This window comes from Anopheles marshallii, chromosome 3, assembly GCF_943734725.1.
Source record: "Anopheles marshallii chromosome 3, idAnoMarsDA_429_01, whole genome shotgun sequence".
NCBI classification, from domain to species: domain Eukaryota; kingdom Metazoa; phylum Arthropoda; class Insecta; order Diptera; family Culicidae; genus Anopheles; species Anopheles marshallii.
This window is the reverse complement of record NC_071327.1, coordinates 46,136,802-46,160,421: the sequence shown is the minus strand read 5'-3', so window position 1 is coordinate 46,160,421 and position 23,620 is coordinate 46,136,802. Positions and strand designations below refer to the sequence as shown.

At 40.5% G+C, this 23,620-nt stretch overlaps 2 protein-coding genes across 2 annotated transcripts; both read left to right on the top strand.

The window, feature by feature from the left end:
• Positions 1-2,215: 2,215 nt before the first annotated feature.
• LOC128713344 (nose resistant to fluoxetine protein 6-like) lies at positions 2,216-7,138 on the top strand. The gene is made up of 9 exons (XM_053808203.1): positions 2,216-2,506; positions 4,779-4,941; positions 5,035-5,351; positions 5,456-5,628; positions 5,720-5,888; positions 5,979-6,172; positions 6,240-6,384; positions 6,481-6,810; positions 6,902-7,138. Exons 1-9 carry the CDS (start codon positions 2,225-2,227, stop codon positions 7,136-7,138), a joined length of 2,010 nt encoding a protein of 669 aa, XP_053664178.1. The 5' UTR covers positions 2,216-2,224.
• Positions 7,139-8,199: 1,061 nt separating this feature from the next.
• Positions 8,200-14,335, top strand: LOC128713343 (nose resistant to fluoxetine protein 6-like). The gene is made up of 11 exons (XM_053808202.1): positions 8,200-8,287; positions 8,441-8,751; positions 10,767-10,929; positions 11,009-11,140; positions 11,224-11,408; positions 11,490-11,662; positions 11,816-11,984; positions 12,850-13,043; positions 13,330-13,474; positions 13,579-13,908; positions 14,069-14,335. The coding sequence occupies exons 1-11, from the start codon at positions 8,200-8,202 to the stop codon at positions 14,333-14,335; spliced, it is 2,157 nt and encodes a 718-aa protein (XP_053664177.1).
• The last annotated feature ends 9,285 nt before the right edge of the window (positions 14,336-23,620 follow it).

Here is a 23,620-nt window from a genome sequence, read left to right as displayed (position 1 = left end):
AACGTGGATTCGTCGAGCGTCGAAGGGGATCCTAAGCCACCAGAACGGATCGAGGTCAGGCACATCAAACCAGGAACTTTGTCCACTAATACAAAACACGCAGAGATATTTCCTTTTTGATCCTTTAGCCATAATTCTGCATACAACTATTTCATCAAGTACACCGTTGCTTAAGCTTTTTTTTTGTAACGACGTTTGCTATTATTACGATTTAATAAAATATTACGAATATTTTGGTGTCATGATTCCTAACCGGTGCCAGATGTAATAGAATTGTAGAATGGTGCTGGCGAATTGATTAATTATGGCATGATTTGATGTGGTGTAGAACCCGACTCCTCAAAACTCTTTGGGATACCTAAGAGTTGAAATGTCCTGTTGAGATGTCAATCATGCCAGTTGCCGGTGCTATTAAATACTCATGCACTTTTAACATATTGGGGGTTTTTGGGGGCTCTTGGGTCTTAAGGACAGTGTATTTGAGACATTGTTATTCCTCTATCTTACTCAGTATAGTGTTATATATAAGCTGGATTGGTTTGTGCTACGGCCTAGCCGATCTCCCCGAATAAAAAAAGTCTCTGGGGCTTCAGATGTGGGGTGGCGACTTGGTCGTATATTGGTAGCGGTGCCGGTCTTCAAACGACAGGATCGGTCCACAATACCATCCGGACCAATCCCACGCAGCATTGACTACCCGGCTACGAATAAATAAAGTCAAAGAAAACCAGAAATGGCAGGCCTACACATCTTGAAGTTATTGTGCTAATGACGAAGAAGAGCCTCAGCATCAGACTTAGCGCGGCGACTAGATCATACTCTAAGCGTCTGAATATTGGTAAAAAGATGAACCGAACACAACATTTAGTACACAACCTTTATTGGATCTGAATTCTTTCTTGTCATCAAGGATTCTTGTCAGAAAAGGATCTTTGGACTTGCGACGATATGTAGTTCGACTAGAAAATGATCCCTTAATTTCAGGCGAATTATTTCTAACAAGACAGGAAAATTTGTAGTTACTCCACGATGTATTTGTAATGTGCTGATAACATATTTGGAACAAGACCATGGAGCAGTGGGTGTGTGGATAGTATCCAATACCCGCTGAAGAAGTTTGGCTCAGAAGAAGATTAATCAGATGCGATGATCTTTTCATGGATATGGAATCGTATAAACTGTAGCGACAACTTGAATCATCCACAAAAATTGAGAAGGCTTAGCATTTCCAATAGTATAATTGTGGTGTAAGATGTCAGCATATCAGAACATAGATTAAAAACTTCAGGAGAAGTTCGGAAAAGTTTTCCTTAAATTGTATCTATGTTGGTGTAAATGTGTAGAGATTTCTTCCCCAAACCTTATTCATTATTTAATACGAATCTACGAGCATGGTATCGACAAATTAACTAAACATTAATTATTTTAATAATGAATGTATTAATTAATATTATTAAAATTATTATTAAAATTAAATAAAATTTATTAAATTATTAAAGTATTAAATAATAAATGTATTCTCTTGAGCTTCCTGTCGAATTTCCGAAACACGTGATCTCAAAAAACCAGAATTCAAATCACCTAGATCACCCGTTATAAGCAGCGTTTATTAATGGCGCTGTGCGCACATTTCTAAATCAGTCAAAAACCCCAAAAACCAGTCAGTTCGCAAAACAAACAAAACAAAGCACCTATTCTAGTCCCCATTTGAGGAAAAGAAAACTCGTGCCGCGACTGTAGCCGGTTCACATTGAACTGCTGAAACAGAGGGAGTACGATGTAAGATGTCACTCGCTGCGAGATGCCGGCAACCATGTGGACTTAGTTAAAGAACCCGATCGCCGAAATTTGCGTTCAGTTTAGATTTTGTCGCGATCGCGAATGGACCTAACGGCAACCATCTAACGAGGAGATCGGTTGAAAAAAATCTAATATAGGAAAACCACAGACGTCGCTAACGACGGAAGTGTGAAGATGTCGAAGCGTTTGGGACGGTGTTGGTGCTTTATACTAACGTTCACAGGGATTGTTGCCGTGGGTGTTTTGAGCAATGAGAGTGATAGCCGTTCATCGGAGTGTATGTATTGTGGTTTAATGTGCATAATTTGATGCATTCGATTTATAATGCAACCATCTTCCATGGTGATCGAATCGACCTCGAATGAATCTCATAGTGGTTTTAACATCGGTGAATATTTTCGTTCCAGTGTCGGAGTACTGGCGAATGCCGCGTGTGTTCAAGTACGATGATTATGATATCTGTTTAAACGACAATCCCACCATTCCTTCTGTGTACTGCGTGGTGAAGGCCGTTATCCGACCGGACAACACCTCAGCCGTTTGGGGACTGATCGAGCGGATTTCAGCCAACTGGAAGATTAAGCTTAACCATGCCCATCTGGATCGTGGAATTTGTGTGCGCGATTGCGAAAGGCGTCTGCGGATGGTTTCCGGTCGGTTGAACGAGAGTGAGCTTCTGGTGCCCAAGTTCAAGACCAGCTACCGGGTAAATAAAACTGTACCCCATTTCCATATTGTTTCCGCCATTCTATGTTTTGTTGCAAGACCTTTGCAGTTGGAAACGTTTTTAAAAGTACACTTGTAAACACGTCAGCTAATGAGTATAAATACTAAAATACTTGTAATTTGTTTTAAACACTTTTGCACACACAGAACAACAAAAAATTCTATGCCCTGCCAAAAAAATGGCAACTAAATCAAGAATTTCGGACGATTAGCTTTTGGGTTTTTGGTTCTTTTACCATGAAAATAAATTTGCTTTATAATGTCCTTCCAACGAAAGGTCTCTTCTGTTTGACATACCGAGGACCATGTCAGAAACTTCTGTACCAATGCTCGCGATGCGTAACGATGATACGCCGAACGTCTCGCTTAAGAAATGCTCATAATTAATTAGGCAAACCGCAGCGCATTAGCGCACTTCGAATTACAGGTCACGATTGTTGCGATCGTTCGGGAATCAGTTCAAGGTTTGTCTTCTGGCGGTTCCGTTAGTCAAGGCACGATAGGTGGAATGAGGGCATAAAATAGTCCCATGTTACGATTCCAGTTTTTAACACTACAGTGTTGCACTGCTTGCTATCACATAATATCTAGAGTGAATGAAATAGAAACAAGTCAGAGTGGAAAACTAACATTCCCCAGACAGGCAACATTATCGAACGATGAAACCAAAAGTTTTTGAGTCGAAATGATTGACACGTTTAGTTTTCGCTTTAAAACACACAAGATTCCGAAACGCGTTGTTCCGAAACCAGTTTAATACATGCTACAGCACGGTTGTTCTCCAGGCCACCATAGTCTTCGGATTGCAACGCAAATTCTATCACCATGTTTCTGTGAAACGATTTAAAAATTCGAGGTTAAAAGGGAAATTAAAATCAAACTTGATTTTCGATCCCACTGAACTCTCGTGACCGGTTCGGTAGAATTGATTCTGCATCTTCCAGAATTCTCAAATCCGGTTCTTCCTTTTCGGTTCGATTCCATTCTCCATCGCGAACAGGGTGTTTACCGACGTTTGCAAGCATCGGTACGCATTAACATAAGCAAGCGTTTTAGCATGTCTGACTTACACATCTGCTGTAGAATACATTAAACAACCACCGTATGCGTTGATTTTATTGGGCAACACGAGCCCAGCTTATCAAACGACGTAGAATTAAAAGAAGCGTTCGAGTTGTTCCAACAACCAATTAAAGGGCTAAATATCAAATATATCTCGTTTACATCAAAACCATGCGCCTTGACTTTGGCTTTTCAATTATTGGGTCACCGACCCAACGCATGGTGTCTTATGCGACCTCATAACCGTAGGTTGTGTTAATGTGACCTCATAACGTAGGTTGCCTATAGCTTGAGCAGAGTCTTTTTTATACTTCCGGTTTATTAAAATCATGCTCATCCACAGTCAAAAATGATGATTATAGACCTTCAACCACACATACACTAACACAACCGTCTCGCCTTACCAACAGCAAGTTTGACATTTCTTTGCATTTTATGAAACAGACCAAAACTACTTTCCGCGTAGAAATAACCGTTTAAAAGTGTCCTTGCCACTATGTATCGATTTGCATTGATGAGCCAGAAAACTAATTTTCGTTTCAGAATTATTTATGAATGTTAGCAATACGGTCTGGTCATCCTTCTTGAACAATAAAAAATATATGAATGTTTATAGTGCAACAACAGAAGCACAAGCCGAAAATAACCTACAGTAGGATGCACCATTTGATAAGAGGAACGGTCCATAGAAACATATGCCAATAATTATGACAAGATCTTATAAAAAATCCAGTAGAGAGGTTATCTTTATTACATTTCATGGACTGCAACGAAATAACATATCGTTACAACAATAAAATGACTAACACAAAAGCTAACTAAGCTACAAAATCATAGATATTAACATTACAGTAATGCTTTGATGTTTTAAAAGTCGTGCAATAGCACAATTCGCTGTATTCAAAGTGTATTAATTTTTTTTAAATTAAAACAATTGTACATTCGAAAAAATCCAGTCTTTTTGTAAAGTACTTTGTTTCTTGACAGTAAGACAGCATTACAGTATAACTGTATGACATAACTTCCACATAACTTCAAGATCAATTTCATGATCATGTTTTTTTTTCTCAAAAGCAAGTGTTTCTATACTTATGTTACGCACTGTAAGGCGTTTTTAAGTCTTTACTAACATTCCTTATGAATTCTTTGCATTTTAAAACAAACGATTTTTCATCTTTTTTCATTTTAAGTATACATTCAAATCTGGAACATTCAGAGACATCGATGAATATCGACAAAATTATTCCGAGCTGCTGGAAAAGTGTGTCAACTTTGAGCTAATCGATGAGTTCGGCTTAAAAGCACAAACAGAGATAGAATACTGTGATAACAACGCAACATCTTATCCAATTGGTAAGAAAAGAAAATGCATTGTTTTATAGCATGCAAGAAAAATGGTTATTTGATTTCTACTGTTTTTATTTTCTTCCTTACATGTTTCCGCAGACTGGTTGGAAATAACGTTCCTAGTGGTCGCGATAACCATCGCCGGCATAGTGCTTGCCTCCAGTGTGTACGATTTTCGGTGCAAAACGACACACGGACTTGGTCACTACAAACACGATCTCCCGTCGTCGAACCAGATGTATCTGGTATCCTTTTCGATCATCCGGAACTGGTACAGGATCACCTCACGCGGGGACGATCAACTTAGCCACGATTTACGCTACATTCACACCATCCGGATGATCGTCTTCATGGGCGTTACGCTGGGCCACGTCGTCTTCTACGCCCAACCGAGAACAGCACTTACGATTGAAAACGTAACGAAATGCACTGAATTTAATACAATTTCCGAAACGATTAGACCTTTTTGCAATAACATGTTTTATGTTTTTCGCCTGACTCGCCTTGTCCACCTATCTAGCGTTACAGCGAACTTTCAACGATGATAATCATCAATGGCACCCAAATAGTGACGACATTCTTCGCCATCAGCGCCATGCTGCTTGTCTTGTTCTTCATGCAGAAGGTGGAGGAAACGAAGAAAAAGGTCGGCATTTTGGAAATATTCATCATTTCCGCGGCCCGTTACGTTCGGTAAGAACCCATCCCATTTCTGAACGGTAGAACCCACAGATCCGCTTGATCAGCGAACGCTTCCGGTATGCTTTCAACCACAATCACACAGGTTAACACCGGTGTATGCATTCGTGATGCTCTTCGAAGCCACCTGGGTGGTGCGGTTTGGCGATGGACCGCTGTGGCAAAAAGGCTTCGAAACTGGGCGATCGTACTGCCGGGCAAATTGGTGGGCTAATCTGCTCTACATCAACAATTACTACAAAGCCGACGAACCGGTAAGTGCAAGGCAATGCAAAGCACACCATCGAAAACAAATGTCAAGTCGCAGTCGATAAAGTTTGGAATTTGATTGTGCTTGCCTACAGTGCATGCTGCATACGTGGTACCTGGCAGCCGATTTCCATCTCTTTGTGTACGGACTGGTGCTATGTGCTGTGATTGCTCGCTACCCTAAAATACGGAACCTACTGCTCGGGACAATGGGGACCCTGAGCTACATCGCGACTGCGGCCATCATCTATGTGAAGGCGTACGATGCCATTCCGATTTTTGCGCCAGAGTAAGATACATAGCGATTGCTACGGAGCGTAGACAAAGCACTAGTCTCACGTTTATGGATTTTTCAGACAAATTCGTTACTTCTTCTGGTACTGGGGAGTGTACAAAGATGCCTACGTCCCGACGCACATGTATCTGGTGAACTATACCTTAGCGATTGCTTTTGCGTTCTATTATAGACATCTGGCAAAAACAAGAACTGATTACCACTGGGTAAGATCGCCCATAAATCTGTCCACTTAATGAATCGTAATCGTATCCATGTCTAATCTCAACAGTATTATTATTATTTGCCTCCTCTCGCTACAGCTCGTCAAAGCTTTCTGGTGTGGGAATCTCCTCTTAATTCCGGGACTGTTCGCAACGGGCTACTTCTTCTATCACTACCAGTTTGCGACGCCTTCACTCTGGATGGCATTGCTGTTCCCGTTCATACGTCTGCTCTACAGCGCGATCGTCTTTTTCATCGGTGTTGGACTGTCGTTTAGATTCTTGAAACTTCTGACCCGACTGTCAGATATACCGTTTTATACAATCATTGGACGGCTGACGTACAGTGCGTACTTGTGCCATTTATGTCTCGTTAAGATGTCCCTGTTCAACACGAGAAGCTTCTTCCGTTACGCACTGATCGATATTGTAAGTGGCGCTAGTATTTTTTTCCATTCATGACACATTTTTTTCGAACAATTTTTAAACAACAAATAATGCCGTCTTTTCTTCTTTTCAGGGTGCCATCTGGGCAGCTTCAATACTGCTGTCCTACCTCGTGGCATGGTTGCTATGCCTAGTACTGGAGTCACCGTTTGTGGCATTGCAGAGGCAATTGTTTAAACGCCACACACGATCCTCCGGCGAAACGGAGCACTCGTCAAGCGGAGGAGACATGGGAACGGACACGAGCTACTGTGAGCATCCTGATGAGAAGAACTATAATCCGAATGTGATTTTCAGCCAACGGTTTTAACGTGTAACGATTAGAACGTGAACCACATGCCATTGTAGAGATAGTGTAGAATTAGATGCTAATTTCTCAAAAAAGCTCAATATAAAAGAGTACTGTGAAAGTATGTACGGTTTTTTTCAATACATTGATTTGAAACGAACACACGAAAATTGAAATAAATACAAACAACATAGTTCCGCCAGCTTTTCAAAGTAATGTAGTTACAATGCAAGTTACAATTAGTTCAACTTCAACACCTATAATCAGACCTACTTTTACCGCCGATGTTCACTAATTATGAAAGCAGAAACAGGTCAGTGTTCAACTTTTTGTAGTTGATATCACACAGTTCAGTTATAACTGTTTATAGCGTCCAATTGACCCCCAAAACTGAACCCCCTAACACATAACCACATAGTAAGGTTTACGAATTTACGAGCGGCATTGCACTCGCCACTTGAAGAAATTCCAAGTGTCACAATGGAGGCTTACTAGTGCGCATCCTCTCTATCCTTGCGTCGACTTATCGGTTCACAGTGACCACCAACTGCAGGTTGTTTCGCACATATGACGTACTTCCCGCTTATTTTACCACCCATACGAGGTGTAAGGAGGTTGGTAGAAACTCATTACCCAATTTCGTGTTTGGCCTCGCCATAAGTAATCCATACAGCCAAGCGCGGGAAGAAAAACGGTTGCTTATGATTGTGAAACGACACAATAAAACTCAATAACATTGCGCTTTTCCTTTCACTGCGGCCAAGTACAGGGCTGGTGGTTCGGTCCGGCAGACCTCTAGGCGAATCGTCTCCGGTGTGATAAAACTGATCCAGCAGACATTCTCTTTGGTGTTATTGCTGCTACTCTCTTCTGTCTTATTGCTATTTCTTTCAGTGCGTTTTTGTTTAGCATAACGCAGTGGTACCCTTGCTGTAGGACATCCAGCCCATGACGTCACGAAAGGTATTGGACCGATGTACTCAGGATTGCACCCAAAACGAAGTAGCGGCTGGTCGGCAGACTACCGGGCAAGTCAACGTGCACCAGACACGGTGCGACTGTTAATCGGGAAAGACGTGATCATGGTCTCGATCATGAAAGTACTGACTGTGTTTGTGTGCAGTGTCCTGTGCAGCATCGCGTCGGTGCACTGTGCAGAGCAATTCAACAGTAAGTGCATTGGCCGGTGAAGTTTGCCAACTACGAATGTGATAGTCACGTAACCGAACGTAAACGGTGTTCCTGCGTGTTCGGATGTCTTTCGGTGTCCAAAATTGCTCAAAACATTGTGCTCACTTTTCTGCGGCCCTTCTCGATTCACAGTGTCACAGTACAGGCTAATGCCACGGGTGTTTCATTTCGACGACTATGACGAGTGTCTGCGGGACGATCCGTCCGTGCCGGATGTGTACTGCATGGTGAAGGCAGTCGTGCAACCAAACGCATCCTCCCCTGCCTGGAACGTAATTGCTGACTTCTCGAGCAACTGGAAGCAACATCTTAACCACGCTCATCTTGACCGAGGCCTTTGTCTCAGCGGTTGCATCCGAATGCTAGCTGAGCTTGAGCGAGACAACGTCACGGAGCAGGAGCTAAGGTCGTTGGTCGTTCCCAAGTTTAAGATTGATTTTCCGGTAAATATGCTCTCTGTGATCGAAATAGTGGTGGTGAACCGTGACGGTTTAACTGATGTGTGAATGAATCAATTGAAAATGTAACGACAATTTATTGTGCTTCGAAGGGCATCCGGTTATTTTTAATGTGCAACTCAATGTGACCAGCGAAAAAGCACGTTTTATAGATTACTATAATTAAAAGGACGTTGTGCGCTAAGTGTTTGGTACCAGTCTCTGTTTTGTCAATTTAATTACTGTACACACTAGTTATTTTTTGTGCAGTAATAATATTTTTTATTTATTTTCGTGTAGTTATTTGGGACACTAGAAAACACTCCCGAGTTTTTCTATTAATTACAATCCTGCAGTAGTGAACACAGTGAAGTGAAGTGTAGTGGACAAGGTCAAACCCAATAGAGGAAAGCTACTCGTTATCATAATTTAGATGACTTTTTCAAGAGGATACTATGGTTAATCGTAACGTTCTATGAAAAAAGAAGTTTATACATGTAAAAAAATCATCCATCGTTTTTAATTTTTCTTACAAGAATTATTCGTGTGGAGCAGCTTGCTTTTGTGGCTTCTTATGATTTCGAAAATAACATAAAATGTCAACCTCATATATTTTCATCGTTTATGTGTACAGTCAATACTCGAGTTACGTGGTTCTCGAATAACGCGGATGCGGAGATGCGCAGCTTTTATAAATTTAACATTTAACTAATTTTTATATATAAAATTTAATTGGTAATCAGAAAATTTTAAATAATCCCAAAACATTGTTTTATTGTAAATCCCGAAATAAACTTAGGAACATTGGGAGTATAAATGAGTTCGTGCGGTTACTAATCGTTCGTTTATTAAATTATTTTACTTGTGTACAATCTATCAATACTGTTATTCAGCGTCATCAATTAGGTATCTTTTCCATTAGCTGTCATTTTGGTAGAGTGCAAACAATATAGCTTCTGAGAGCCCTTAGTACGACAATATTTTAAGTGTTTTTTTGCGGGGAGTTCTGCTCCATTACTTCAGTATGAACAAAACGGCTGCCAAAAATCATCATATTATATCATATTATAGTTTATGGTTACCATATTCTGGCTGGACGAACATGCGAAAAATGGAATGTATAGTTCAAAAGTGGCAATTTTGTTTGCCAGCCCGAAAATTCATGGCGCGAAGATCATGTTGTGTATTTGGTGGGATCAGCTGGGAGTGTTGTACTATGAGTTGCTATGACAGATTGATGCGTTGAACCCGAGCATTTAATAAAATACGATCGTAATTCGTCGATACGTAGGGAAAGGTCATTTTACTGCATGATAATGCTAGACCGCATATGGCAGCAAAGGTGAAAACGTATTTAGAAACGCTGAAATAGGAAGTAGGAATAGGAAATAGGAAATAGGAATAGGAAGCTATATAGTTCAGATATTGCACCTTTTGATTGCCATCTATTCCGATCGATGCAACTGAACAGCACTTCCCCAATTACGATGAAGTCGTAAAATGGATCGAAGTAAGGATCGCGCGCAATGAGCCTGTCTTCTCTTTCAATGAAATCCGTGCATTACCAAAAAGATGGGAAAAAGTATTAATTAACAACGGACAATATTTTGAGCATTAAATGTATGCATTGTTGAATGGGTTATAAATAGAAACGTTATCGTGCCTAGTTACAATAAAGCTTCCATTAAAAAAAAACGCAATAACTCATTCATAATCCCATTTTCAATTTTGAATGCGCAAGGTAACGTGGAAATAATCATTCGTTTCCTTAATACTACATATAAACGACATATTAAAAGAAACTCGAATTACACGGATACTCGAAATTCTCGGATTTTAGTGACACTTAGCGGCGTATCTCGGATATTCACTGTGGTTTTATCTTCATTGCATCGCATCGTTGAAAGACAAATCTTGAAAAAGCAAACAAGTTGTATCATGAGCGTCATGAAATGCACAAAATTCCGTCATGTTCTATTTCCTTAGACGTTAATGTTAATGAGCCATTTACGCCATTGCAGTACATCATCAAGAATGGCACGTTCCGGGATGTGGACACGTATCGTCGCAACTACTCCGAGCTATTCGCTAAGTGCATAAACTACGAGCTGCAGCAGAAGCATGGTTTGCGTGCTTATACCGAAATCGAATACTGCGACAACAACAAGGAATCATATCCGATCGGTAAGCTTTAATCTACATTCCTTACTCTGACCATTATACTGGAGCACGTTCCGTACTGTGACTATCTCGTTCGTTAAAGACAATTTGGAAATTGCTTTCCTGGTCGTTCTGGCTGTTCTTTTTCTGGTGGTGACTTTCTCGAGCTGGTACGATCATCGCTGCAAGCAAGATCATGGATTAGAGCACTATCAAAACGAGCTTTCCAGTAAAGGTATTCTAACTCAGTGATCAATCTGTGAGCAAGTTCTAATCGATCATTCAATAAAACGTACTCTTTGTCACTGCATATGAAAGTCGCCATGGTGCTGGTATCGTTTTCCATCATCCGCAACTGGTATCGTCTAACTTCACGTAGCGATGACCCTCTGAACCGTTCGATAAGGTATGTGCATGCGGTAAGATTTATGATTTTCATGATGATCAACATGGGCCACAACATTCTTTACGCACAACCTCGAACTGCCATGGTTATCGAACGGGTAAGCTCGAATGAAAGTTTCACCCATTTCTACACCTCGCTTCCTTGTGCTAAAAGCGTTGGTTTTTTTTTTTAATTGCAGAAATTCAGCGAAGTCGATTCGATGATTGTAGCCAACGGATCACACGTTGTTACCACCTTCTTCGTTATAAGTGCGCTCATGCTGGTCCTATCGTTGGTAAATAAGCTGGAGCAGACAGGCCGGAAAATAGGATTCCTTGAAATCGTTATGATTTCTATCGCACGCTATGTACGGTACGCACGATTTGTCACTCATGTACATTCATGTTGTACGCTGGTATTTCTGACGAAAAAAAGCATTATTTCAAACATTTTTCCAACGAACGCTGCTCAAAAGATTTTTGTTCTCCTATTGCTCCCTTCTATATTTCATGATTCATTAATCAGTCTGACTCCCGTGTATGCATTTATAATGTTGCTGGAAGCGACGTGGCTCGTACGCTATCTGGATGGTCCACTCTGGAGGAAAGGATTCGAGACGGGTCGAACGTACTGCCGAAAACATTGGTGGGTCAATCTGTTGTACATTAACAATTATTATGCTACGGACGAGCCGGTAAGTGAAAACCTCAACGGGTTAATGGTTACGGCAATTTTATTTTATTTTACTATGCAGTCAACCTTATGCTTTGGTACTCTTTCTATGGTGAAGAAACCGGTGGCATTACCAATAAACCACCGTTTTGATATTTCTATCTATCTAGCAATTTGATATATAAAAAAAGTATCTACGTGTTGAAAGTAAGCCCATCTAAATGTTGCAAACGTCCTAATTATATAACATTTCAGAATTTCCGTATTCTATCCTCTGTTACGTAATTTAACGGGACAAGAATTTTGTACGAAAATAAAACAGCACTATTCTTTAGTTTGTTGTTAGTTGAAAAACATATTATTAAATCTTATCTTACTAATAACCTTACTAATCAAAAGACAATCAGCAATTTAATTTATTTTGATTCGCCATCCTTTTAAACTTTCTGACGCATTGGAAATTATTATTTCCAGCGTTTTTGTGAACAAAAATATTTTTTTCATTTCCCGCAATAGGAAAGCAAATAAAAAAAACTAAAAACGATAAATAAAGGTCCTTGTGGTATTTCAACAACCCATGGGTGTATCAATTAGAATTAACGTTGCAAAATCGATTTAGAACCTCACGAAGAAAATGTAAAATTTTGCAAAAACTGAGCAATGCCGGGTAAATCTTTGAAACTAAGTTCTACATATTTCAGCAAGTAATTTAATCACTATTATCATTACAAAAAAGTAACGTCTTATGCTGCAACCACAAAACTTCCACCACGTGTTCAAATCAAAGGAAGAAAAGTTGATTAGATCACGTCTCGCAAGCTGAAGTAGCTCAATCTTTGCAATCGTATTGTTAACGAAATTCCACATTATGCTCATGTTTCGTACAGTGCATGCAACACACCTGGTACTTGGCAGCAGATTTTCACTTGTTCGTGTACGGTTTAGTAGTGTGTGCCGTAGTCCTGCGCTACCCTAAGTACCGGACGTACATACTGTCCTTCCTGCTGCTGGTCTGCACAATGATTGCCGCCATCGTTGTTTACGTGAACGAGTACGAAGCCGTGACGTTGTTACCACCGGAGTAAGTTTTAGATTAATCGTTTGTTTTAATTGTATTCATCACAACCAAATATTCGGGCAGTGAGAGAGTAACAGCATCGAAACGCTTTCGCGAATTATTGTCTACACGCAACAGAACATTCACATAATTTTAATATTGAACAAAAGTTAATCAGTAGAATGAGATTTTGTCTTTAGAAAACAGGTGTTATTATCCTATCTTATTAAGCTGCTTGAGCCACCGTACATTTTCCCCGGGAAGTACAAAACACTTAAGGCACCGTATCCGTTCTGCTCACGATTTCTAGACCGCTCCGATTTTTCTACTGGTACTGGGACATGTACCAAGGAACGTACCTGCCGACTCACATGTACTTGGTCAATTACACGGCCGCCATTATGGGTTCTTTCTATGTGCTCCATCTGCAGCGAAAGAACTTCAAAACGCCAAAGGTACGCCAAGAAAGATGAACGTGTGAGATTTACAAAGTGTTGTGCGTGTATGGTACGGTTACTACCATTGTGTTACCATTGCTTGCCGGATTTTCCTTCGACAGATGTTTTCATTACTGTGGCTGCTCGGTATGTTGGCGATGCCCGGAACATTCGCAGCCGGGTACTTCATCTACAGCAACCTGTTCGAGACACCGTCCGTGTGGATGGCGCTTGTCTTCCCACTCGGTCGCCTACTCTACACCGCCCTCATGTTTCTGCTCACCGTCGGGTTTATCTTCCGCGCCAGCAAACCCATCCTGCGACTGCTCAACATACACTTCTTCGGCATTCTCGGACGGCTTACGTACTGTGCGTACCTGTGTCACTTTTTCATCACTCGTGCGACTTCCTTCGGCACCAGACGGTTGGCGAATCTGGGCGTATTTGAGATGGTAAGTAATTCAACCGGCAACATCAACCGTCCCTTCCGAGAAACAATTACTACCGTACGCACGTGAACGTTACATACCACTTCGTAAAGGTGTTACGAAGATTACCCTTCCTTTCGGGGTGCATATTTCATGCTGGTTTCATTTCCATGTTTCTGTACAGAACACCTCGAGCTGGTCGACGCTGGTAATGTCGTACGTTTTCGGCTGGTTGCTTTGCCTGATGCTTGAATCACCATTTCTTGCTCTGCAGAAGATTCTTTTCGAAAGCTTACACGGCAAGCAGAGATCGAACGCAAATGGCAATCAGCATCTGCAGGATAACCTTCAAACCCCATCCGCTTTTATAGGCGCGAGCACGCTCAACGGAAAAGCACCGACAAATGACGAAGAATCGTACGCGAATTCTATGGAACAGCAGAGACTATAATCGTGTTACTATGGGATCTAAGTGAAGGAGCGTTTAATATTATTGCTCATACCAAATTGGGCCCTACTTAGGGGAAGCTACATTTAAGCTATAAAACGAAAATGTTTGTAAAAGAGTGTGCTAATGCCTATTGCTTAAATTCATTCTGCATTCTGCAAAGGTTTTATAGTTTTAATAATAAAAATTAAATTAAAATAAAGAAACAAACAACATTGATATCGTCAAATGATTTTGCAGGGACTTCTTAAAGAACATCTGATGCTTCACCGGCACAAGTGGTATAGGCCTGCCATTTCTAGCTTTCTTTGACTTTCGTCCATATAGTTCGTCCATTGCGATGGATTGGTCCGCATGCGATTTTGGACCGGTCCTGTCGTATTAAGACCGGCGCCGCTTCCAAATACACCACCAGGCTTGTCCCTTCAGAATCATGTACACTATATTTATTCCCAACAACATAACCTAATGGATAGTTCTATTCTAAATGGTCTAGAGGTGACCGTTCAATAAGCAATGTATTACATCTGGATTAGAAAACCAAATGGCATTTGAAAACAATAAAACAAACCTATTTATCCAATCTTTAAAAACTTGGCTCCATTTTCTCTATTTATACGGAAGACGATAAAGTGGCTCGAACATTTACATAAAATTGGCCAAACTAAATTATTGTTGTTGAGATTATTTTCAGGGATTTTGTCGTTATATTACAAAGAACATTAAATCAATTAATATTGGACGAATACCCCGTTGGGAAGGATATCTTGTCAAATTTCAGAAATGAAAAGTAACGTTCTTTTCCATACACCTCAATTAATTACTAATTTTGTTCGAAAAACTACCAAAATTATTACAATGATAATGTCTCGTATTTTTCTGCAACCTCCTGCTAACTCCTGTTAATAATTAAAACTAACTAATGTATCTCTTCTCATAAGATTTGAGATGTTACTCCAAAGATAGATCACATTGAAGTACGTCATGATTTGCTGATAGTATCAATCAGACAGCACTCTTTTATTATTTTTTACTGTTTTGAGAGATTAAATGGAAATGTTATAAGATTTAACACAGAAAGAACATTTTGAACGCACATCATGCTGGATGCATCACAAATAATCACAAAGGCTTTATCTAGGAAATCTAACTGATATTATTATAAATGAAGAAAGATCAATCACAATCAAAAGATGTAGAGTCAGGGGGAGTATAATACAATATTAAAATCTGTATTTATAAATACAATGAATCGGACATCCTCCCATTAGCCTGAGCTAGATATTACGATTAAGACTTTCACGAGTAATTCGCAGCGGATTTCAAAAACTGGTCTACGATACGAAAGACTCAGACGATTGAGAACCGTGACAGCCTAACATGAAATCCAATGCATGGCCTAGTATCAGCTTAAGTAGGTAGCTAAGGCAAGAGGAAAATGAACCATTGATTTATATTTTATGTCAAAGTAACATCAAACGATTTGTACAATAACCAATACATAATAAACTGGGCTTTAATAACGTCCTTAAAAATGTAATTGAATATAACTAGCATCTACGTTTGCCTTGCCATGACGTCGGAACAATTTCAATTAAAAACGAATTCACCCAGTTCACTCCGTTCTCGCATATCCCTTCCAGAACCATTTGAACGAACTTTGCACGAGTGAGGTCAATCCATAATCAGCCGCCTTCGAAGCGGTCGCGCCCACAACGGTGCGTCTTCATTAAAACTCGTTAATTATGGTTTTCAATATTACTCAGCTTCTCCTTCTTTGCTTGACACACTCGCCACTAACACCAATCCATACATCCTAATCGAAAGGCATCCGCGCGTACCGTCTGTTCCGTTTCACACCATTTCCCTCTCTAATCGAGCTGCGTGGGTGAAGAACAAACATAACCAACTACCAGTGGCAAAATGGACTGTTTGTCCGTAAATAAAGCTTCTTGCGAAGCGCTGATGTTCGCAAGACCCGCATTGCAGGGATGGTGAAACACTGAAGGTCGTGCGGCGGTACGGAAATTGTGACCAACATTTATTCGCTGCAAGCCTTCTGTTACTGATCGAGGCACGTTGCAACTTAGGTAATGTGGTGATTTGAAGACGACCAGCAAAGGGACGGGAAGCATCTGGTCCCGGCGCGCCAGTAACCCGGAATGCAAATAAAATGTATAAACATTTCCCCGTGCCGGTAAGCTCAGTTTGCAGGTTTTTTCGCGATTTAAATGGATCACGGGACGTGTACGGTGGGTTTCCCTGGCGATGATATATCCTTTAAGATCCTGCTTTGATAGCCCGTTGAGATTTTTAAGCTTGCTTTAGTGAAAAGCAACATTGAATAATGCTTTTCGTATGGTTTATTCATTTTTATTCCATCTTTCACTGGTACCAGTTCGTGGCTACCAGGGGTAACATTTTTCGGTGCGCCAAGCCGAAACCGAATAACACCAACGTTCAACCGTAGCAATAACACCGACAGTCACGCTACACACCATCAACCTTGAACCGAAATGGATTTACGCACGAATCCGCCAAACACCATCCTCGCGCAGGCACATCAATTGATACTCATCATTTCTTCCTCGTGTCCTGATGGGGCCCAGCACAACGTAAAGCTGCACACGAATATCCTTGACTTTCGATCGGAAAATCGTGCCGAGGGATTCTTTTTTTCTTGCCTGGAAACGAGCCTTCATTATTCGCACAGCGATGACGCTCCGCTGGGGTCGCACGTAGCAGTAAAAACCATGGCTAGGGGGTTGAGTTTTTGCCGGGGCGCTCAAACGAGTTGCCATTTGCTCCAAAAGTCATGAAAAGTAAATCTTCGTTTTGTTTTGCCTAACGAACCTGCAAAAATGATAAGCGTTGTTGCATGGGCGTTGCTTTAGAATAAGCAAACGATTTTTATGGCCGATTTTTTTTGTCGGTTATTCTGCACTGCTCTGAAACGCACTACGGAGAGTAATGCGGAATGGATATGATTCCGTGTGATGGGGGAGGTGATTCTTATCGAGCTTTTGTTAGTCCTGTCCTGTGTGTGTGTGCAAGTCTTTGTTCTTCGTAATGATCCATGGGTGGTGGAGTTGAATTAAGGGACACATCAATGAGCCGTGCCGCAAACATTCTACATTGTAACATTGATGTTGATTGGGGTGATTCATTGGGATCATTTGAGGCAAACAAGTGTCTATGGTACAGAAGCAAAAAATACACATGACAACATTACACGTCAATTGAATGCGAGGTAGCGTCCCCCCTCATATGTAGCATACGAGATGACTCACTTTGCAATGTTTAATATTACAAAGGTAAGTACTTTTTTTAAACAATGTTGGAAATAAAATTATTTTTATCATTCGTTCATAACGGTCACACGATATTCTATATAAATTTAACAAGCTTGTAGTCGTCAAAGTGTGGCCCGTGAACCTACTAGAGATCACATTGTTATAGTAATCCTTGAGAACATTCAGGATTTGATTTTAATCTTTAACAAACTTGTTGCGACTTTCTCAATTACCCTAAGCTTGTCCCGTACTACAACGTGTAACCGAAGTTTATGTCCACTTTTTTTCATTAGACCGTCCTGGCCGTTTAAGGACATGTGGCTTATTTTACCACATAGTCGGATAGTCAGTCCTTGCTACGGGGGATTGGTCCGGATGGGATTTTGGTCCGGTCCGTTCGCGCGAAGACCGGCGCGCCACCGGGTCGCCCCATGACCACTTGTGTTTTCATTATTTTTTTAAATTTTGTTCATGATTATTACAATATTACAATTTTTTCACCAAGTAGAAGATCGCTCGATGTAACATTACTCAATTTAGCAGTTATGATTTTTTTCTCGATGGTTTTATCATATTAACATTCGTATAAAAATACAAGGAGTCGTCAAAGAGGAGATCTCTGATCATCTCCGAAGACGTCTGGCATAATTTTCCTATCAGGACAACAAATCATAAATCATCATCATGAAATTACATGGTTTGGACTGTTTTTATATAAGCTTTATATTGTTCCGTATGATCTGCTTACCAAAACTACTATCAGTAGCATATCAACAAAAGCCTACACACGACCATCGGGAATGAACACAATTACCTGGTTAACCGTTTTTCCAATCCATAATCCCTGAAAATACAGCAAAGAGGCCTGTCCATCCCTACACCGTTTTGTGTTATCTGATGCTATGGGATATTTTCGTTTAGTTATCTGAATTTATACAATTAAAAGTATACAAACTTTTTACAGAAATTTACAGAAAGAAAAGAAAACAAAAAACAAACCCGAATAAGTGAATTATTCAATTGCCCGAGATATAATATATTGGATGTGCTATAATTTTGCAACGCAGTGTAGTAATTTTGAACATACGTGAAGGAACATATATTGTAAATACACATCGTAATACATCATTTGTTTAGGGTGCTACTACGTATCGGAGATGCATAGTAAAGGATTGAGCTGGCGGCTGAAAACCTCGGGTTAGTGATTAACGAGCCAAAAACCAAATAGATGGTGGCACCAGCAGCGGCCTCGCCAACAAATCCTGCCTTACGCATGGGTGACATACAGATAGGTGAGCGTACTTTCGAAGTCGTCCCAAATTTCACCTATTTTGGGTCACAGTACAGCACCAGCAACAACATTGATGTTGAGATCGGCGCTAGGGTACTGGGTTTCACCCTAATATGAGCCGGAGTAAGTATTTAAGTAAGGACGAACATTTTTAAACGCTGAACGGGGCTTTCTACATTTTGCAGGACCAGTATCATATCTGATTCGGTACGAATGTCATTCGCAGATAAATAAAGCCAAGAAAACCCTGATACAATGTGCTAATACCTCCGTATCACGCAAGTACAATGCAATTCGCATTTACAACTTAACCGAAAACCCTCCATGCTGTCTCAGATTCGCTCTTAAATTATTATTGCAGAACATGTTGATACGTTACGTAAACTTCGTAACAACTAAAATTATGCATCACAGACCTGGGTTTTCATAACTATAGAAGATTTCACAATCACATTTTCATTCATTATGTTATAAACATTATATAAAGTCCATACTATTCAACTAAAACTATACCGTAAAAAGACGTGACTATGTATTGAAAAAAACAGCTACATCCCTGTCGCATATCGAAGAAAGTAGAAACAACTCCAAACGAGCACACGCAAAATTCCTATTTTCTCGTTGCCACTTAGCTTACACTCAACGTTAAAGACTTGAAGGCAGATTTATTTTTGTCGTTCTGCTTAGCGCTCGGTCACGAGAGGAACAAGGTCCAGTTAAAGGATAATTTATGTATCACCGACAAGGCTCTATTGTATCCACCGCTAATGTGGTACGAAAGTCAAGGAAAGCACGCTCAGTTCAGTACTTCACCACGATCCTTCGCCGGACATTCTTTTCGGTGTGCCACGTTTGGGCGGAAACGAAACCAGCTCCCGGATAGAGCACACCGGGAAATGAGTCATGTGGAAAATCGATACCGGTAAATAGTTTATGCTGAGTTTAAAACCCCGGACTGGAGGTCAAACTTGATCACTGTACAATGCGAGCGCAGCGGTAGCGGGAGTAAAAAGTGCAAATTCATATAGCAAATGGAGTATGGTATTTGAAAATGGGTGTAAAGTTACAGCTTAATACCATTAAGTGAGCAGCAAAGTAAGCACGAGTCAACATAATCCTTTTGCCAAACCGCTCCACACGGCTGACAGTGTCTGCCCGCGTTTACCCTTGCCAGTGGCAGTGAAGCGGACCAGATGGCACTTAAGTGTTTAATAAACACCTTTCGCTACTAGAGAACTAGCGTTCCGTATGACATTCTGCCACCAGCGCACTTGTAGAGTATCTGTCGGGTTGGTATTTGTTTGTGTGTGGTCTTTTTTTTACTTTCTCCACATAACCTAAACGAAGGAATACAGATAAAAACACCGTTAACGAAGCGCACCGAAGGAATTGGTGTACTGAGTCGCTAACCCCAAGAAAAGAGCTCATAAAAGATGCAGAATTTAATCTTCACATCAAACCCTCACCCGGTCGAAGGGAAAAGCGAAAGATCCACTGGGGTGTACGTTGCCAATTATGCATGCCAGCACGATGAATTCCAAACAAAACAGACCCACTATGTGCACAACCTCACAGCGCACACATATTTGATCGATCAATTAAACCATTGCAACGAAAAGGGAATGTCTGCATTCTTTAATCCAAATCCACTAAAGCTGTTATTAACGCTTTTGGGAATACTTTAGTGACTGAAGAAGACCAACGAAAAGATAGTAAGTAAGCATACAAACTACCCCCTTTTGGAAACTGTTAAACTCGTTTATAAACCTTGTTGTGTTTTTTTTTTTCAATCGATTGAATGCCCTTAGGCCGTACAGATTCAGTTTCTGCATTGCATTATTTAATCGCAAAACCAACAATTTCCTTTGTTTGAGCATTTAAATAAAAACGCAACTAAGTAACGTCGGTCTTTTGTCTCGATGGAGCTTGCAAAAATTGTCCCTTGCGGTTTCTACTTTTTCTAAACATCAAGCTGGAGTATCGTTATGGTCAACAATCTCTCATCTCAATATGAGTAAATTCATGTCTAATAATCGTCATTTGCGGGATAACTTAGCATTTGTTTCTAAAGCGGGCCATACCATGTCTTATGTTTGTCAATGACAGGAAAACATATACAGAGATTCTTTTTTTCGTTAGAACGGTCAGGCCGTATCGACTTATATTTCCAAGTAGCCGGTGCTACCGGGCCGGCCCAACAAAGATTATTCTCTAATTGCAACAAAATGTTAGTAGTGTTTACGTCACTTGAAATACGGCGATTTCGACTTTGCTAACGTTGGTCTTTGTGTTCGAAAACGATTCACTGCTGGGATCAGAGCGGTATAAGTCGCCATGAGTTGATGAAATAGAACAAAAACTGCGCTGGAGAATGCTATCGTAAATACAGATGAGAAATTTAATTCTTTTCAAGGATTCAAATCCAAGCTAAAGGTTAGAATGAAGATTTAACTCAATGAGTTAATTCGCAGAGTTATAAATACTCTGCCTGGAGATTTGAGTTAACTCACTCCCTAGAAAGATTTGATTTAATTCATTCATTCATTCATTCTGGACCATTGTGCACATCACTAATCGAAACTACTAAATGAGATGATGAAAGCGAATACTACTCAAAAAATGGCCAGCTTAGCATGACAACAATGCTAACTGCTAACAGTAGAATGCTTAAAAAATAAACAATAATAATAAGGAATAGCAGATTTGGCAAAATGATGGCTCCATGCATATGGAGAGGCAATATTCACGCAATAAAATTTGCAATAAGTCCAATAAATCTTTTAATAGAATCGAAATAAAAACAACAAATGCAACTTAGTTACGCACCTAAAACAAATAGGACAGCTGAACTGTTGAAAGAAAACAGCCAAAAAATCCTTTTGCTGCTAAGGATTCAGCAATTTCTTCTGCAAAAAAAAATGATCCCTTCCGAAATGGTTTATTTTTATTTCCTTGCATAATTGCACTGGAACAGACTTTTTCGTTGAAAATTGCCAAAAAAATCCCTATACCAAGCAGGGCATCTAAATGCATGCCGCCATCGTCCGAAAGTGGTACAGCTAAGTGAATAAATTATGAATTGCCAGCACGCCCAACACAGGTCCAATGTCGTTCGCTAATTCATTCGCTTCATTGCTGGAACTGACGGGCCATCAACATTTTGGCACACGTACAAGACACAAAGGACACAAACAGCAAGCAGAGGGCAGTAGCAGCGGCAAGGCCGCTTGATTTCGAACCATCTGTGTCCATCCTGAACAGCAGATTGATGCAATTTCTAGTAACCCACATTGAACGTAGAAGCAGAGATGAATTATTGGCCTTTCTTACTGGATGGAACGAATGGAAGCTGGTGGCAGGGTAGGCTTCAAGGATGAGCGTCGAGAAGCGGCAATAAAAGTCACTTAAATTAAAATCAGGCCGCACCGAGCTGTCAACGGCGATTTCGGTAACAACGGCGCTCCGTTGAGCCATGCCGACATTTTCCGGTGACACATTCCTCGTGTTCCATTCGCGTGGTGTTTATTGGAATATCTTTGGCACTCCACTCTCTGTCTCTCTCGTTAGGTTAAATGCTTCTTCTGCTTCAGTTAGGGTTATCCAATTTCTCGACGAAACAAAAACTACAACTTTGGAATAAAAAAAAAACAGCTTTCCCAATTTTTGGTCTTTTCGGTGAGTGAATAATTAATCAAAAATATCCTAACGTTGAGTATTGAGGCAACAAACTGGCCCACTATTGCTACTACTGCCCACAGTCCTACGACCCATTCTGTTAGCGTCGTGTGCAAGACATTTACATAAAACAAAATAATTCCATCGTCAAGCGCCAAGGGGTATGCAAAACGGGGAACCTACAACCAGAGAAGTAACCAACAACCAACAAAAAAAAGGAATCCGAAATGGAAAGCTAGTGAGGAATTTTGTCGCGTTGCGACGATTTTTCTCACTTTTCACTTACGATCCTACACATTTCTTTAGCTTCCCATTTTTTGTTGTTGGGAGTACACATGTGGTAGTGGGGGTAGAGATTTGATTTGCATTCGCCGAGCGGGAAGGTCAAAAAATCGATCATCGTTTCACGGGATCAGGGTGAATAATGGAGAAGAATGGGAAGTCGGAAAAGGATATGATTTTGAGGATTTCGAAGATATTTATCCTGCGGCTTGCGTGAAAACTTTACAACGAATGACTACACGTTTGGTTGGGCCTGGTGTGGTAATATTATTTTAAACAACTTTTAAAGCCTAGGCTAGAATTAAATCGATCAACAGGAAACCTTTTCCCTGTATTTTGTTAACTATTGTTGCATAAATTATTGGTAAGTATAGGTTGAACTTATTCAGGTGGGATGCTATATAGAATTCTGCAGTGTCTTTACTGTGTCGTTTATCGTTAGCAACCAATTTGAAGGTTGTTCGATGGGTGGTATATGCTGTAACAAAAATTACACTTATGAGCGCAATTTCGCAAACACGATTTCGGTGCTACACAAATTCGCCAGAATTCCCATTTTCATGGCGTTCCCTGTTCGATCCCGCACTGGGAAGCCACTTGTGGAAAACTTCCAACCTTCCATCTGCTAATATACGGAAAGGTTTCTTTATTTATTTATTTATTTTTTGCATTCTGCTGCTGAAAGCGATCGGTGAACTTTGGCACAAGCACTGCACTATATACCCATGTCCCGCTTGTTCAAGCGAT